Genomic DNA, 17,067 nt, shown 5'->3' with positions numbered 1-17,067 from the left:
ATTCTTTCGCGGATATCAGTTTAAGGTGCTTTCGCCCGATCTTGTTTGGACGGACACTCTTAACCTATCCTTGCGAGATTTACCGCACGTAGGCTCTTCACGTTTTGTGTTTTCTCTTGTTTGTCGTTTTGTCGTATGTCTCTTTTTTATTCGTTTCCTCTCCTCTTCGAATCACATATCTGGTTCGGAAGGGAGATTTATTCGAATGAGGGAAGTATACGACGATCGACAAGCTAGCGACTCCTTTTAAAATAAAAGAGAGAAAAACGAACGAAAACAACCATCTCCTTAATATGAATGAGTTATGAATTTTGGTTTATTTCATATAGATTTGCTATTATAATTTTAGTCACATAATCATGTAGTGATATTTTATTTGCACTTAATTCTATTTCTTTTTAAATGAATCGATTTCATTTGATTTCATATACATTAATGAGTTCTTTCATGTACATGGTATCATGTTTGACCTTTTGAATTTTGCAGCAATTTTACATATATCATATTGCAAAACAGCCATTGAAATCTTAAAAGTTGAAAGTCAACTACCAGACACGCCCAAAATTTGTTTGAAACATGTTAAATTTCTGCTACAAAACAACGCTTAGACCACGCAAAAACCTATCCAAATCCTGTTGCGAAACAGTTCTTTGATCCTATTTGAATGCTGCTCAAACGATATTTGAATTTCGTTGAAACGCCGCTCAAATGCTAGCCAAAATCTTGCTGAAAAACGGCGTAAAATCTGCTCAAACTTTGTCACCTAAATTACTTACAAACTTCCTTTAATTTCATCTCAAATTCAACAATAAATCAATGCCCCTTATTAGACATAAAAGTAAAACAAGAGATTGAAACATCTAATTCATATCAATTTTCACACATGACATCTATACTTCAAATTCTTACATGTCTGCTGCTTAATTCTTATATATATTTTTTCATGTCTAACATCCGAACTTCATTTTCTACATGCATATCACTATTTTTTATGCTTTTACAAGTATACCATCTTCACTTCAATTTTTAATGCATACTACTAATTTTCTATTCCTTTACAAATATATCATCTAAATATCAATTTCTACATACATACCACTAAGTTCCTATGTATTTATATTTTTAACGCCATAAATTGTACGTAGATATAACTTTACTTATGTATGTAAATTTATTATGTCATCAAATATATAATATATAAGGTTTCACATTCATATTCATAGTACCTTTGTATAATAAAAATATGCAGTCGATGTGTTTTATTTTTATAAAGTAAGTGAGAATAGTACCTTTGAAGTGACATGCAAGATTTGAATGTTATGTATAAAAAATGGAAGTTTAAACGATAGATATGTAAATCATGGTAATTGAGTGACATGCATAGTTCATTACTTCTATATAGATGATCACACTAGCTTGCATTCAAATCAATTTGGATGATTCACTTTTATTATTACATTCATGAGTTTACATATATTACCTTGTATTGACTCTAATGCTCATACAAACTTTTTAATGTGCATCTGGAAGGTAAATTCGGTTGGATCGTTTGTCGACGATGATCGTCTGGAGATCGTGTGAAGAGATCATGAAACTTCATTGTAGCTTAGAACAAGAAGGACGACATCAAATTTTACGTCTGTGAGACTTGCAAAATATCTTTCATCTTTCACATTTTTTTATTTTAGAAAGGGTCAACTTTCTAGCCACATTTGACAGTCTTTTGTCGAATGATTTAAATTTGAATTGATGTTTGAACAATGAATTTATACCCGAAGATTGTTAGTACACCTCATTATGGGGGTGACGATTCTTGACTATTGTTACATCATTTTATGGGGGTGGCGATCCTCAACCATTAATATATCACTTTGTGAAGGTGGCAGTCCTCAACCATTGATACACTTCTTTGTGTGGATGACGATCATTGCCTTTCGATTGGTTTGTTAAGCGACTTCGACTGTGTCGAACCGGTATGAGCTCGTACATTTTTATGTTATAAGTTCGACTATTTCTATCCCTAAACAATTGCTACACCTCTTTATAGGAGTGACGGTTCACCTTGTTGACTAGTTGTTGAGCTTTTGACATGACTGCTCTCTTTGTATAACCCATCATAAGATCCCTCGTTGTTTTGTTTAAATTGCTAATCAACTTGTGAGACGTTAAGACAACCATCGAAACCACCTTCCATTGTTTGGGATAGACAAGCCATATCAAGTTATCCATACAAAATGATTAATCAAAAGGGTCTATGCTAATTCATTCTAGTTGTTGATGTGACAGTTAACATAACATACTTTTAAAATAATTAATTAATTAACTTTGAAAAATCATAAATAAAAATAAGTATATAGAATTTTAAAATACTCCAAACCAACTTTTTGCCAACCAATACTAAGTTTTAAAACAAATTGAAATGCAAAAGGTTTGTTTGAAGTGCATGACGTGTATGCAAAATGTTTGTTTGGAGTGTTTTAAAATTTTATATGTTTATTTTTCTTTATGATGTTTCAAAGTTTTGTTAATTAATTAATTATTTGATTTCATTACCCATTGTAAAAATATGTCATGTTAACTGTCAAGTCGACAACTAACACAGCTTAGTGTGGACCTTTAAGTTTAAGCATTTTATACGATAGCTCGATCAAAGTCGTCTATCTCAAATAATGGAATAGACGATTTTAATGGTTGTCTCAATCTCTCACAAGGTGATTAACAATTTAAACAAAATAGCGGGAGAGCTTATGACAAATTATCCAACAAGTGTAGTCAAGCCAGAAACTCAGTCGGTATAATCAACAGGGTGTGAATCGCTACCCCCAGAAAGAAATGTACAAGTTGTTTAGGGGTGAGAGTCATTAAAATTATGACATAAAAATGTAAGAACCCATACTAATTCAACACCACAAAAATTGCCTAACGAATCAATTGAAAAGCGAGGACCACCACGCCCACAAAGAGGTGTACCAACTTTAGATGACCACACACCTATAAAGAGGAGTACCAACAATCGATGATCGTCGCCCCATAAATAGATGTAACAACAATTTTTTGGTATAAACCATATGTCCAAAATTCGGACTTTAATCATTCGACAAAAAGAATGTCGACGTAACAACAGAACCGACCCTTTCTAACATAAAGAAGGAAGAAAAAAGAAAGAGCTTTTGCACGATTCTCACAGATGTTAAGTTTGACATCATCATGTTTACTCTAAACTCTTAAGTAACTTCACAACCTCTTCACAGAATCACCGGACATTCACCATCAATGGTAGACTCAACCTGATTTACCTCCCAGAGGCATATCAAAAAATTTGTATTATAATGAAGTTAGTACAAAATAATGTCGTGTGAACTCACAAATGCAATAATTAAAATGAATCATTCAAATTTATTTGAATATAAACTAACATGATCATTCACTTGAAAGTAATAAATTATGTATGTTACTCAATTCCCATGTATTTATATATCCAACACTTAAACTTCTATTTAATGCATTTAAATCTTGTATATCAATTCAAAATTATAATTCTCACTTACTTTTTATCAGTAAAACACATCTCATGCATACACTTATCAAACCAATGTCCTAGGATTATGAATATAAAAGTTTAGATATTATATATTTGATGACATAAAAAATTTGCATACAGACGTAAAACTATATGTACGTGCAAATTGAAGTTTGTGTTAAAACATATAAGTACATAGAAATTTAATAGTATGTACGTAGAAATTGAAGTTCATATAATATATTTTTAAAGGCATAGGAAATTAGTTTTATACAACAACAATAACAACAACAAAGCCTTAATCCCACTACGTGAGTCAGCTACATGAATCTGTTTTCTCCATTGCGTCCTATTTGGTGTCATATTTTCATTTAGTTCTAATAAATTAAGATCATTTTTTATACAATAAGCTCGTCTTCCTATGTCAACATCTGCCTTTCTTAACATAAGTCGAATATAAAACATCTGCTCTCCTAATCAGATCATCAGATGGTCGACGTTTAATGTGACCAAACCATCTAAGACGACTCACTCTAATTTTGTCTGTCACTGGAGCTACACCAACCCTTTCACGAAGATATTAATTTCACATTTTATCTCTAAGTGTAAAGCCACTCATCCACCTAATCATTATCATCTCAACAACACTTAACTTAGCATTATGCTTCTCTTTTAAAGGCCAATATTCAGCGCCATAGAGCATTGCAGGTCTCACCACTATCTTATAAAATTTTCTTTTCAGTCAAGTGGTACTTTTCCGAAAATTTAAAATTTAGAAAGAATAGGGTTTAAACCAACTTGAATTCTACTATTAACATACCCATCTATATTACCATTGCTTTGAACAACAGACCCAAGATATCTAAAATGTTCACACCTCTTAATAATTTGATCACCCAAAGTCACACTTCCTAAAATCTAAAATTACAATTCTATCACTAGAGCTACTACTACTAAAATAACATTCCATGTATTCAGTTTTAGTTCTATTGAAATGAAAGCCTTTAAACTCCAATTTAGACCTCAATAATTTAAGTTTTTCCTGGGCTTTTTCTCTCGTCTTATCCACGAGAAGAATATCATCAACAAAAAACATACACCAAGGTACATCCTTCTATAAATGTCCAGTACGACCATCTATAACTAAAGCAAAAAAGATATGGGCTTAAAATCGATCCCTCATGTAATCCAGACGAAATAGGAAAATAATTTGTCAATCCTCCTTCAGTTTGAACACAAGTAACAACTCTAGTATACATATCTTTAATGACTTGAATATACGTCATATCAACACATTTCTTTTCAAGAACTCTCCAAAGGATATCTCTTGGAACCTTATCGTAAGCTTTTTCTAAATCAATAAAAATCAAATGTAGATCCTCCTTATTATCTCTGAACTTCTCCATCAAACCTCTCAATAAATGTATAGCTTCCATAGTAGACCTGCCCGACATAAATCCAAATTGATTATGAGAAATCTTTATAATACGTCTTAATCTATGTTCAATTACCCTATCCCATAATTTTAAAGTATGACACATCAACTTAATTCCTCTATAATTTGCACACCCTTGCGCATCCCCTTTAAGAACTTGAAGTTTAGATGTCATGTATGAAAATTCATAGGAATTATGTAGTATATAAATAAGTTTTCAATCTCTTATTTTGCTGTTGAAGGTAATAAGGAGTGGTGAATGATGGCTAAATTTGAGAAAAAATTAAAACAAGTTTGTAAGTTATTTATGTGACAGTTTGAACAGATTTTGGCTAGCATTTGAGCAACATTTGGATGGCCTTAAATCAACGTTTGAGCGAGGGATAGAGGAGTTAGCTTTGCAGCAGGATTTTGACAGGATTTATGCCAAGTTTAAATGCTATTTTGCGGCAGAAATTCAACAAGGTTCAAACATATTTTAGGCATCTTTGGTAGCTGAATTTCAACAAACTCACAACAAGATATATGCAGAATTTTAGCAATGTTCAAAAGATCAAACATGATACCATGCATATGAATGAACTCTTTAATGTATATGAAGTCAAATGAAGTTGATTCACTTAAAAAAATATTTTGAGTCAGTGCAAATGAAATATCATTACATAATTAAGTCACTAAGATTATAAAAACAAATTCATATAAAATACATCAAGATTCATAACATATTCATATTAAGATATTAAAAAAGAAAATTATTTGGAGAAATGTGTACCTTGTGAAATGAAGAGGATATGGGGCAACATGAGTTTTTTGTTCTTTGCTTATTAGTTCCTTTGTTCGAATCAAATGAGAGTGTGTATGAGTTTGGTCCTGCTCCGCCGAAATCATAAAAATGAGAGTTTTAGATTGTTAATTTATGTGAATGAAGAGTTGTTCCCTTGTTGCTTTCGGTTGGAAGGGTGAAGAAAAGAGAAATGTTGTGGTTCCTGGTGTGAATGTTGTGAGGTGAGCAAGCTTCCTTGCTTGCGAACCAAATGAGGAAGGAGAAGCTTGCGATTCCATTGGACATGAGAGAAAAAAGACCCCATTTCGACTGTGTGGTATGGAAATCTGAAAATTTACACTTAGGGCTTCTATGAGACTTGCTAGGCTTTAATAACCACCTCTCTCTTCGATTAAAATCAAAGGGTGGAAATAAAAAAAGGAGGAAGGGGAAGCTTGTGATTCCTTTGGTTATGAGAGGAAGAAGACCCCATTTCAGCAAGGTAGTATGAGAATCCAAAAATTGACACCTAGGGCATCTATAAGACTTGCTAGGCTTTAATATCCATTTCTATTTGATTAAAATCAAAGGGCAAAGATAAAAAAATTAAGAGTTTAAGGATTGGAACAAGGCGCAGGGTTTAGAAAAAGGCTTAGACTTAGCTTTTTTAATGGCACATTAAAATACCAACCACCGACCTCTTGTATATATACATATCTATCACTTAAACAATATATTTTTTATATTATACCACCCTTTTAAATTTAAAAGTGATATAAATATTTGTTCATGTATAGAAAAGGTGGCATGCATGTAAAAAAATAAATTTAGGTGTTAGATATTAAAATATTCATTTCCTTCTTTTTATGTTTTGTTTGGTTTTAAATTTGGTTTGTTCTAGGTTTGCTCTTAGTTAAATTATGATTTAGCTTAATTATAGGTTTAATTTAATTCAATTTAAAAATTACTTTTATTGTTTTTATTATTTATATTTAGTTTTTGTTTTAATTTAGGCTTTAATTAATTTAAATTTGGTTTGATTTAATTTTGTTCTAGTTGGTTTTAAATTAATTTGAATTTGGATAAGTGAATTTCAATTTTAATTTTAACTTCAAATTTGTTTTAGTTGGGGTCCATTTTAAAATACTTTATAGTTAATTCAAATTTAAGTATTTAATTAGTTGTAAATTTGAGTTAATTTTAATTTTAATTTTAATTTTGACTTAAGCCTATCTAAGCTAACTCAATCCTTGAGCCAGGCCTGAGACCAACTAGACCAAGCCAGGCCGGGGACGACCTGACCTAATCCTAGCCAACTAGATCAGGTCAAAGCCAGCTCAACTACCTAGGGGTATTGAGAAGGAATCCTGTGTCTAGATAGGAGTGGCCAGAGGCCAAAGAAGGGAAAGGTGACCAAAAATGAGGTTAGCAAACTACCTTCCTTTTAAAATAGTAATAAGGTTCCTGACCTCAAAGTGCACATAAAAGCACCATATTCAACTATGACTATTGTGATGATCTCTAAACTAATTTTGAGGCTTTGACATGTAAAAATTGATTCAAGCAACTGAGAATTCATTAGAAATCTCACAATAGATTATTGCACTATGTATTATGAATTAGACAACATTGCTCAATTATTGAATTTAGCATTGAAGAAACTCTTAGGTGTAAAAACACATAAGGAGCCGCTAACATATTTCTTTTAAGATATTTATTTGTAGATATTATTACTACAATAGATGCCAAAAAAGTAAGAGTAGTTCCAAAAAAACATGTCAAAAAGCTAATAGAGAATAAAATAAAAAAATCATACCAAACCAAACATATTTGGTTTATTTTTCTTGGTTGCTAAAATATTAGTTCAATTATTGGTTGTAATTTTGACTTTCTTTGATTTTTGGTGGTTGGTTCAGTTTTGTCTTTTGTAGAACCAATTAAATCAAAGACCAAATTATATTAATTTCTTCAAACAATAAATCACTAAAGTCAGAGTAAATAAACATGTGACATAAATCAATGACTATTGTTTATTCCACAAGCCAAAATTCTAAATTTTAATAAAGATCACTAAGTATTTTTCCATAAGGTTCATTATTAAGGTAAATTATATTTTCGTTCATCTAAATCAAACCGAACCAATCAAACTGAAGTCTGGCTCAATGGAGATTCATTTGAAAAATAGTTCCTGTTAGATTTTCTTAATTTTATAATTGAAACTATTTAAATCAGCAAATTCGTAGATCAAATCATTCAAACCTACCAAATGCAGCTTCAACCAAAGAAAACAATGAGTACAAATAAAAATTAGTAAAAAAAAGAAAAAAACTCACATTGTTCCGAGATAACCTGCAATGCTGTCGAAGGCCGCCAGCAGGCCTGGCACCAATAGTCCCCAATGGAGAGGGAAGTCAGCCCTAATGCAACCGATGGGAGGCACTGAGAGAGGAAATCAGCAGAAGTAAGGTGGAGATCATCGGCATCATCAAAGCCAACATCATCTTCCTCCTCATCAGCACCAGCGGCATCGGGCACCTCCGCGGAGATAGAGAGTGAGCGGAGGGCTCCCTCGCTTCCCGACAAAAAGGACAGCAGATTGAGGACGAGGGTTCGGAAGGGGATAATGAAGTCCCTCGTCGCGGGAGCGCGAGATCGGAGAAAGCGTTCGCGGGAACAAACCACGGATATGGATCGGACGTCGCAGGATAGGAATCGCAGGGTTCGGGAAGCGAGGCGGCAGCGAGCGAGGTCGGTGGAGTCGCCAAGCCGACTTAGTATCTCGACAAGAATGGGAAGAGGGAGGTTCTCCATACCTCCGCTTGGAGTCTCCTGGTCGGAAGGGGAGGAGGGCGGGGGGCGCTCTAGTCTGGCCTACATGTTTTTTTTTGGGTCGATATTCTAGTTTGTTTGGGGATGTGCTTTCAATATCCAAGCCCTCAACATTTCAGGCTGTAAATGAGTAGAGCTCAGGCCGGGTCCTCTTGAAGGTCCGGATTAGTCAGTTATGTAATCTAAGATAATATGATTACATTCAGATGACCCTTCGGACTTGAGTTTTACTCTATTTGAGCTTGAGCTCGAGTTTGGGCTCAGTTTCAAGCTTAGCTTTATGAGCTTGAGCCGACTCACAAATCGGCTTGTTTAGTCTGAATGGGAGAAAATAATATTTAATTCAAGCTAGAATTATAGTAAATAATAAATAAAATAAAACTTAAGTGATAATCAATAAAAATTGTGCTGGTATTAAATTTACAACAACATGTCTTTATCCCAATAAGTGGGGTCGGCTACATGAATCTTTTTTTTCTTACCGATTGTCATATTTTTATTAAGTTTGATAGATTATGATGATTTTTTATACAATATGCCAAAGTTACTTTATGTCTACCTATATTTTTCTTAACATAGTCAAATCTAAAACATCTACTCTCCCAACTGAATCATCAGATGGTAAACGTTTAATGTGACCAAACCATCTAAACGTCACTCTCTAATCTTGTCTACCGCTGGAACTACACCAACCTTATCACAAATATATTCATTTCGTATTTTGTCTCTAGGTGTCAAGCCACTCATCCAACTAAGCATTCTCATCTCAACAACGCTTAAGTTTGTTTTATGCTTTTTTTTTTAAATGCCAACATCACCATGAAGCATTGCTGGTCTCACCACCATCGTATAAAATTTTCCTTAAAGTCTAAGTGGTACTTTTCTATCAGATAATAGGCCTGATGCATTCTTCCACTTCAACCAGCAAACTTTAATTCTACTAATAGCATCCTCGTCTATATCAACATGACTTGGAACAATATAACGTTCACACCTTTTAATAATTTTATCACTCATAGTTACAACTCTATCACTAAAGATAATACTAGTAAAATTGCATTCAATGTATTAAAGTTTAGATCTACTCAAACGAAGGTCTTTAGACTATAATATAAACATGCATAATTCAAGTTTTTTTTTCCAGTACTCTTTCTCTAGTCTTATCCACAAGAAGAATATCATCAGACAAAAACATACACCAAGGTACATTCTCCTATAAATGTCCAATAAGAACATCCTTCGTATCACTCATAGTTACAACTCACCATTATCTTATAAAATTTTTCATTAAATTTAAGCGGTACGTTTCTATCACACAATATGCCAGATGCATTCCTCCACTTCAACCAACAAACATGAATTCTACTAATAACGTCGTCATCTATACACCATCACTTTGAACAATAGGCTCGAGATATCTAAAGGTTCACACCTTTTAATAATTTGATTACTCATAGTTACAACTCTGCTAAAATTATATTCAATGTATTTAGTTTTATATCTACTCAAATGAGGCTCTTTAGTCTTCAATGTAAACCTTCATAATTCAAGTTTTTTTCTTATACTCTTTCTCTAGTTTTATCCACAAGAAGAATATCACCAATCCAGTAAGATCATCCATAACTAAAGCAAAACAATATGGGCTTAAAGCCTCTCGCTAATGTAATCAAACTGAAATAGAAACATACTTGGTCAATCTCTATTTTGTTCGAACACAAGTAACAACTCTAGTATACTTATCCTTAAGGACTTGAATATAATTCAGATCAACATTTTTCTTCTCTAAAACTCTCCAAAGGATTTCTCTTGGAAGCTTATTGTAAGCTTTTTCTAAATCAATAAAAGTCATATTGAGATCCTCCTTGTTCTCTCTTTACTTCTCCAGCAAACCTCTAGATAAATGTATAATTTCCATAGTATATTTTTTCTCACATAAATCCAAACTAATTATGAGAAATCTTTGTTCTCTATTTGTATTGTGTCTTAACTCGGGGAATGGTTCGATTTGGGTAGGGGGTCAATCGGACCCAAAGTGGGTGATCGAACCAGTGCGATCAATCAAACCCAAAAGAGTGTGTGATTGATAGGGGACGACCGATCAAACCCAAAGCGGGTGATTGAACCGCGGTGGTTGATCAAACTGAGGTGGTCGATCGAACCCAAAAGAACGAGTGATCGGCCTTGGATGGCCGGTCAAACTCAAAGCGGGGAGGTCGTTCAAACAAAAACGAGCGGGTGATCGGCTCGGGATGGCCGATCAAACCCAAATCGAACCCAAAAGAGCGGGTGATCAGTCCGGGATGATCGATCCAACCCAAAGTAGTGATTGAACCAGAGCGGTCGATCAAACCTTAAAGAGCGGGTGATCGACTCGGGACGACCTATCAAACCTAAAAGAGGTGATCGAACCGGGGTAGTAAAACGATCCCAAAATAGCAGGTGATCAGCCCAGGACGCTCGATCAAACACAAAGTGAGTGATTGAATCCAGACGATCGACTGAACTAAAAAGAGTGGGTGGTCAACCCGTTACGACTGATCAAGCCCAAGACGATCGGTCAATCATGTCGGGGTGGTCGATCAAACCGATGTGCTCACACTATCATGCGTACAATATGGGATATGCTCCACATGCAAAAATGCAACAAATGAACACACATATAATGCAACCCAAAATACTCGATGATTGTCGAACTAGTTCTATCAATCTCACATGGGATCTCAAATGACTTTCGATATGCGACACATATGCCTTGGCGAGGAATGTGGAGAACTTCATCCTTCGATTTCTCGTAGGAGAAGTCCTTCACCATTTATAGGAGAGACTGTCTACAAAGTTCTTCCGTCCTAGAATCCCTTCACCATCCTGTAGAATGAGCTAGCTACAAAGTTTTTTTTTCATTTTTCAAGATCCAACTATTTCAACCCCTCTGTGGAAGGTTGGAAGCGGCAAAACCATTGGAAATTGGGATTCCGACATGCTAAGATTAGGGCTAAAACTTGTAATGTGAAGTTGCTTGGATTCGTAAATGAAATGACCACGAATTTGTTTCTTAACCTAGGGCTTCCTATATGAAATAAACAACCAATCTGTAGGCGTATGGTCGTCCCGACTAGTGTCGGACGACCAACTTGCGTAGCTTGAGCAACCAAATCCACGATGACCCCACAAAGCTGGCCAATCAAAAGGTGTAAGGTTGAGTTGGTCGGCATCGTTTGGTCAATCGAACCGTCCGATAACGAGCAATCTACTGAACTGGACGATACCGGGCGACCGATCAGACTTGTCTTTTGTGGGTGACCAAACCCACAACACCTAGCAAAATCTAATCATAGGGCTGGCTAAGAAAGAAAAATATGAAGGTTGAGGAGATTATACCATTGCAATGGTTAATCAAAGTTCGACAGTTGCTCGGGAAGAAGCTCTCTTCGTCGTGAAGAGATTTCGGCGATGCTCCAAGTACCGGCCTTCGCTTCCCTCGGGACATGGAGTTTTCCAACGTTGGTGCAACACCACGCTTCGCTCTTTCACTTTGTTTCTCTGGCCAAGATGTTGATCGAGAAAGAAAATGCAAGAGAAAGAAGAAGGAAGGAAAATGGAGAAGAGGCATGGCTTAAAAAGAGAAATCAATGAATAAACATTAAGTTAAGTAATCTCAAAATTTTCATAGGGATTTTTTGCATAATTCAGATATAGATTTAATTATTTGCTAGAACACCATAAGAGGAGATCATCAATTTAAGCAATATGATGGCTCTATATTAATTATGGGATTCATATGATGTAATTTTAATGGCCAAAGTATATTATAAGAATTTAATAAGTTGCTTAGAAGTACAAAACACGTATCAATGAAAAATAATTAACTGTAACTAAAAGAAGTACAAGTCAAAAAGCTGTGGAAAGAAAGAATTTTTGTACATTGAGCCTAAGAAACAATATAACATAATACATAAAAAAGTTTCTGATCATGGATAAATCAAAGAATAAACGATATGTCACAATAAGTTCATTTACATAATGAATGATTATAATAAAAAAGAAGCATGATTGATAAAATCAGAGCACATGGATTGCGAATGTGGACAAGCATCCTATCATTAATAACGACATTTTTATAATAAAAATATTTATAAAAAAATTCCTTATTCTTAAAAGGAATGGCCAAAGGCTATTATAGGATCCTCCAACCATTTCTAATATGCCTAACAATTCGAGTACCACGTCTTTGAGGCCAATTGTGTCAGAATAGATTCAAACCCCCGACATGAGGGGTTTTTATTCCGTGGATATTTATAAAATAATTATATATATAATCATTTATAAGAAAATGAGAGATGACCCGAGCCCGTATAATAACCTCCGACCATTCCTTTTCTTGTTCGGAACTAAGAGAAAAAAAATCACTGTAAATATTTAGATTCTTATTAAAAACTTGTCACCACCAACAAATGGCTTCCATTCCGCGTATTAAGAAAAAAAAAATCAAAATTGCTGGCTGATTGGTACGAGCCTTGCCTCAATTATTTGCTTTTAATAAAGCAGAATTGTACTATCTATAAATTGACCCATCGATTGTTAAGATTGTTTCACTATATGTATATTAACTTGTTCGGAACTAAGAGTTTGCAGATATGAATTTATTATTATGTCAGGTGAATCACTTATCTGTACAACCGCGATCATCTAACCATGTCAACATGCATTTTGTGTGGTCAGACCGCCGACAACATCTGGACATGATAACTTCCCATAACTTGCCAAATTCACGCTTAAAAACACTTGCACACAAAACTATCAAAAACACTTCTTTTAAGTTTCAGCCTTGCTCCCCATTTTTCAACCTTTAAACAAATATAATCATGATAATTTAAAAATTAATAATTAATCAAAATCAGTAATAAGAGAACTAGTTCGCTTTGCATGTTAGAACCAAATATGTACATACAAACTGCATGTTAGCACATAGAACTATCATCAGAAACTCTGCCGCTCACACCATTGCTGTACTCAAGACAATAAAAGAGAGCTCACAACAAGCTCAATCGTCCCAGTCCAAACCATCAAAAAACAAGCTCCAACAAATCTCATTAATAAACAAGTAACGACGATCCTAAAACTAGCCGTTAAACCATATATACAGACAACATGCAGCAGCAATCATCTTCTTCATCCATTCATACTGCAGTTAATCTTCAAGCTCTCTGTACTCCATTGATACCTCCTCAATCTTCATCTTTCATCAAAGAACACGCAAGCTACAGAGCAATCATCCACCCTATGAGATGGATACTTTCGCTTCCACTCTCTAACGGCTGCTTTTACGACTGATTTGGATGGATCCTTTCCTCTCAAAAAACTCGACCAAATAGTCTTCACAACTTGTTCGTTGCTAAGAACATCCCAAATCTGCAACATCAGCAAAAAGATAATTTAGAAACCATTATGATCAAAATGAACTGAAAGGAGGAGGCCGACCAATTAATCCATTACCCCATCTGTTGCCAGAACTATGAATTGGTCCCTTTCTCTTAACCTGCGATACGAGACTTGAGGAATTGCAATGACGCCATAGTTCTTAAGTTCAAAGTCTCCGAAAGCACGGGCCATGGCAAGGCCTGGGAAGTTTGTATCTGGTAGCCATACTCGTTGTATGTCGGGTTGATCCCTTAGTGCAAAAACTCGACCGTTGTTCTTCCTTATCCTCTCTGCTTCATCTGGATAACAGAGTCCAGGGCTTAGAGTTCACGCTTGGCAAGTATATAAGCAAATGGTAAGTAGAGTTTTCTTACGGGGAACATTGGGTTTCAGATCTGTTGTTAGCTGAACAGCTTTCAAGTAGCCTTCTTCTGAGATGGTTCCCATTACAGCCCTTGAATCACCGAGGTTTGAGATAATTAAATCATTTCCCTGCAAAATTATGAGAATTCAGAAGCTGTTGTGCTGACATTTGTTATAAAGATGTAAGCTTTGATATCTTTATTACCTGTTTGATGATGGTTACTGCAGTGGTTCCACTATGTAAGCTGTTTAACTTAGGGTGGAGCTCAATCTCCTTATCCATGGCTTTGAATGCGCTGATGCAGGCTTCCTTCCACTCATCGAAAAGCTCCGGCGAGGACGCCGAGCTGAGCCTTTCATCGATGGAGCTCATGTCATCGCAGTCACTCGAATCATAGGCATTGTCATGGCGATGCTGGAGCAGCAGAGAAGGAAGAGAGTCCCTCACTAGCCTGCTCACTATGTGACCATTTCTTCCATGGCCATCAAAAACTCCACAGAACACGCCATCTTCCATCCCAAACCCCTTCAATTCGAACAAAGAAGGACAGCTCTCAAGTTAGTCGCCATAGTTTAGCTCTATATTAGAAGAAGACAGAGATTTATCAAGTTGGGTGTTTTCTTCGTTTGATTTATACAATTATGATTTGTTGTCACCCACATGTCTATGTTGCAGATATTCATAAGAATATTTCCAATAAAAAAACACAATAAATGATTTATGAATGGGCCATGTGAATAATAACACATGGTTGAGAGAATTTAAACCAAACTTTCTCCAAAATATGAAATTATCAACAAGGAGAATCATTTGCGTGTCACTCTATCAAAAATAATATTTTTCTGTTAAACCTTTAGCAACCACACAAAACTGAATCCAATACCAGTCACAAAACCTAAATATTTATTTCAGGGAGTCCTTATCGACTAGGATCTCAAGTAAAAGATTGCAAAAATTTCTTTTTGATCCCCAGATCAAGAAGATACGCAATAAAAAAACTCAAATTTTACAACTTTTCCCAAGAAGTTGGAATCTTGAGTAAGAAAATCATGGATTTGGATCACTTCGATCCAAGAAAACCCAAGTATTCGGATCACTTTGATCCTGTTGCATAAACTTTCCGACACAAACAAGAAAACTGAAACCGAGATTTCAACTTTTTTTTTTCTTTAACTTGAATTAAAGTTCAGTGATAAGAAAATATAGGGGCAGATGAATCTCATACCTGATAGAGGATTGCAGAGTCTTGATTCGGTCCTTTTTTTCCTTGCCGAGAGTAAAGAGAAGCAAGCCTTGAAGTTCCTCTATCGCCATGACAGTATGCAACGTTCCTTTCTCTCTCTCTCTTTTGCACAGACTCAGAAGAAGCACAGAGCCCCATGGATGATGGAACCCCTCGGGTAAGAGAGAGAGAAGAGAGACGAGAGAGAGAGAGAGAGAGAGAGAGAGAGAAGTGGGTTTTACAAAACTCTACCGTCCGGCCGGCTTTACAATTATAGAACAGAAGGGCGCCACTTATGTAGACGTGTCTTATTAAAGTGGGGAATCAATGGAGGCAAGAGCAATCTGGATAATTAGGTCGCTAAGGGAATGTTACGTTTTGATTAATAGAAATTAATTAACAACGATATTTTTAGGGGCATTTACATACATACCACTCAATTCTTAATTGTCGTGATCCAGCTGCATAATTTGAATTTGATTTCATCAAATCTTAAGTCGTTCATGTTAACTTAAAATGAGTTCCAAAAATATGTTTATATTTGTTTAAAAAATTTAATGTTCACTAGAATTATTTATATTAATTTAAAAATTAAAAAATTCAAATAATTACTTAATTTTTTATGTAAAATTAAATATTTTATTTGTACATGTTTTTTCATATTAAATTAGTAAAGTGAAAGCAAAATATTGAAACAGAATTTAGCTCATACAGTCTTAACACAGGCCCATAGGATACAGTGTGTCACAGACAAAAAAGTCTCACATCGATTAGGTGTAGGGCCGAAAAACAATATGTAAGTCCCGGGCTGCCCACCACTCTGAAGAGCTTTTTTGGGAGGTGACAGATGGTTGTATATAAATGGTTTGCTAGACTTAAGATAATTATTATAGTTAAGTAAATATATTAAGTCATAAGCTAATGATCCAATATTAACAGACTTTATTTATGTTCGGTATTATAAAAGTAAAAAAATTTAAATGGACATTTAATTTTTTATGTAATGTTATTTACAAAAGATATTATGAATCTAATTAAATAAATAATTGAATAGATTTCAATTAACATCTAACTCGTTAATATCAAATAAAATAATATATATAAGTCATAAATTTATTTTTTTAAATTTTTTTCACAATCAAACAACATAAATAATGACTAACAAATTAGTTCATTGAAAAAAAAAATAAATTTAATTTTATATGTACATTGATATTAATTATATTATGTTATTATTAAATAAATAACTAAATAAGTTTTAACTAATCAATTTTATTTAAATAATTTGTTATTTAAATATAAAATATTTAACAAATTACTTGCTGAACATTAAATGATTTTCAACAAGCGAGTTGGACTGTACTCAAATTTTATTTATTGAAGCTCCCAGTCTTTTAAAAATGTTCAAACTTGTTTATTTACTAATTTGAACGAAGGTGATGGACTATTAATCGAGTAAAATTCGAGTTGTTCTTTAAATGCATTGATTCATTTACATCCCTAATTCTTATGTATT

The 17,067-nt window shown here is 34.4% G+C and overlaps 2 protein-coding genes across 2 annotated transcripts in view; both read right to left on the bottom strand.

Annotated features, from left to right (window-relative positions):
* Positions 1–8,660, bottom strand: part of LOC110029770 (F-box/LRR-repeat protein At4g29420) — a 19,255-nt gene extending 10,595 nt beyond the window's left edge. Inside the window, exon 1 of the mRNA XM_020732200.1 lies at positions 8,052–8,660. Within this exon, the coding sequence (XP_020587859.1) occupies positions 8,052–8,529 (478 nt within the window). The 5' untranslated portion in view covers positions 8,530–8,660. The remainder of the gene's footprint in view (positions 1–8,051) is intronic.
* Positions 8,661–13,448: 4,788 nt separating this feature from the next.
* On the bottom strand, positions 13,449–15,810 carry LOC110029661 (probable protein phosphatase 2C 12). Its single transcript, XM_020732056.1, has 5 exons — positions 15,555–15,810; positions 14,534–14,854; positions 14,340–14,457; positions 14,041–14,264; positions 13,449–13,956 (listed from the first exon to the last, which is right to left on the bottom strand). The coding sequence occupies exons 1-5, from the start codon at positions 15,708–15,710 to the stop codon at positions 13,780–13,782; spliced, it is 996 nt and encodes a 331-aa protein (XP_020587715.1). The 5' UTR covers positions 15,711–15,810; the 3' UTR covers positions 13,449–13,779.
* Positions 15,811–17,067: the final 1,257 nt, after the last annotated feature.

Source organism: Phalaenopsis equestris, unplaced genomic scaffold (genome assembly GCF_001263595.1).
Source record: "Phalaenopsis equestris unplaced genomic scaffold, ASM126359v1 Scaffold000600, whole genome shotgun sequence".
Lineage (NCBI taxonomy): Eukaryota > Viridiplantae > Streptophyta > Magnoliopsida > Asparagales > Orchidaceae > Phalaenopsis > Phalaenopsis equestris.
Note: the sequence above shows the minus strand (reverse complement) of the source record. Positions and strands in the feature narration are given on the sequence as shown.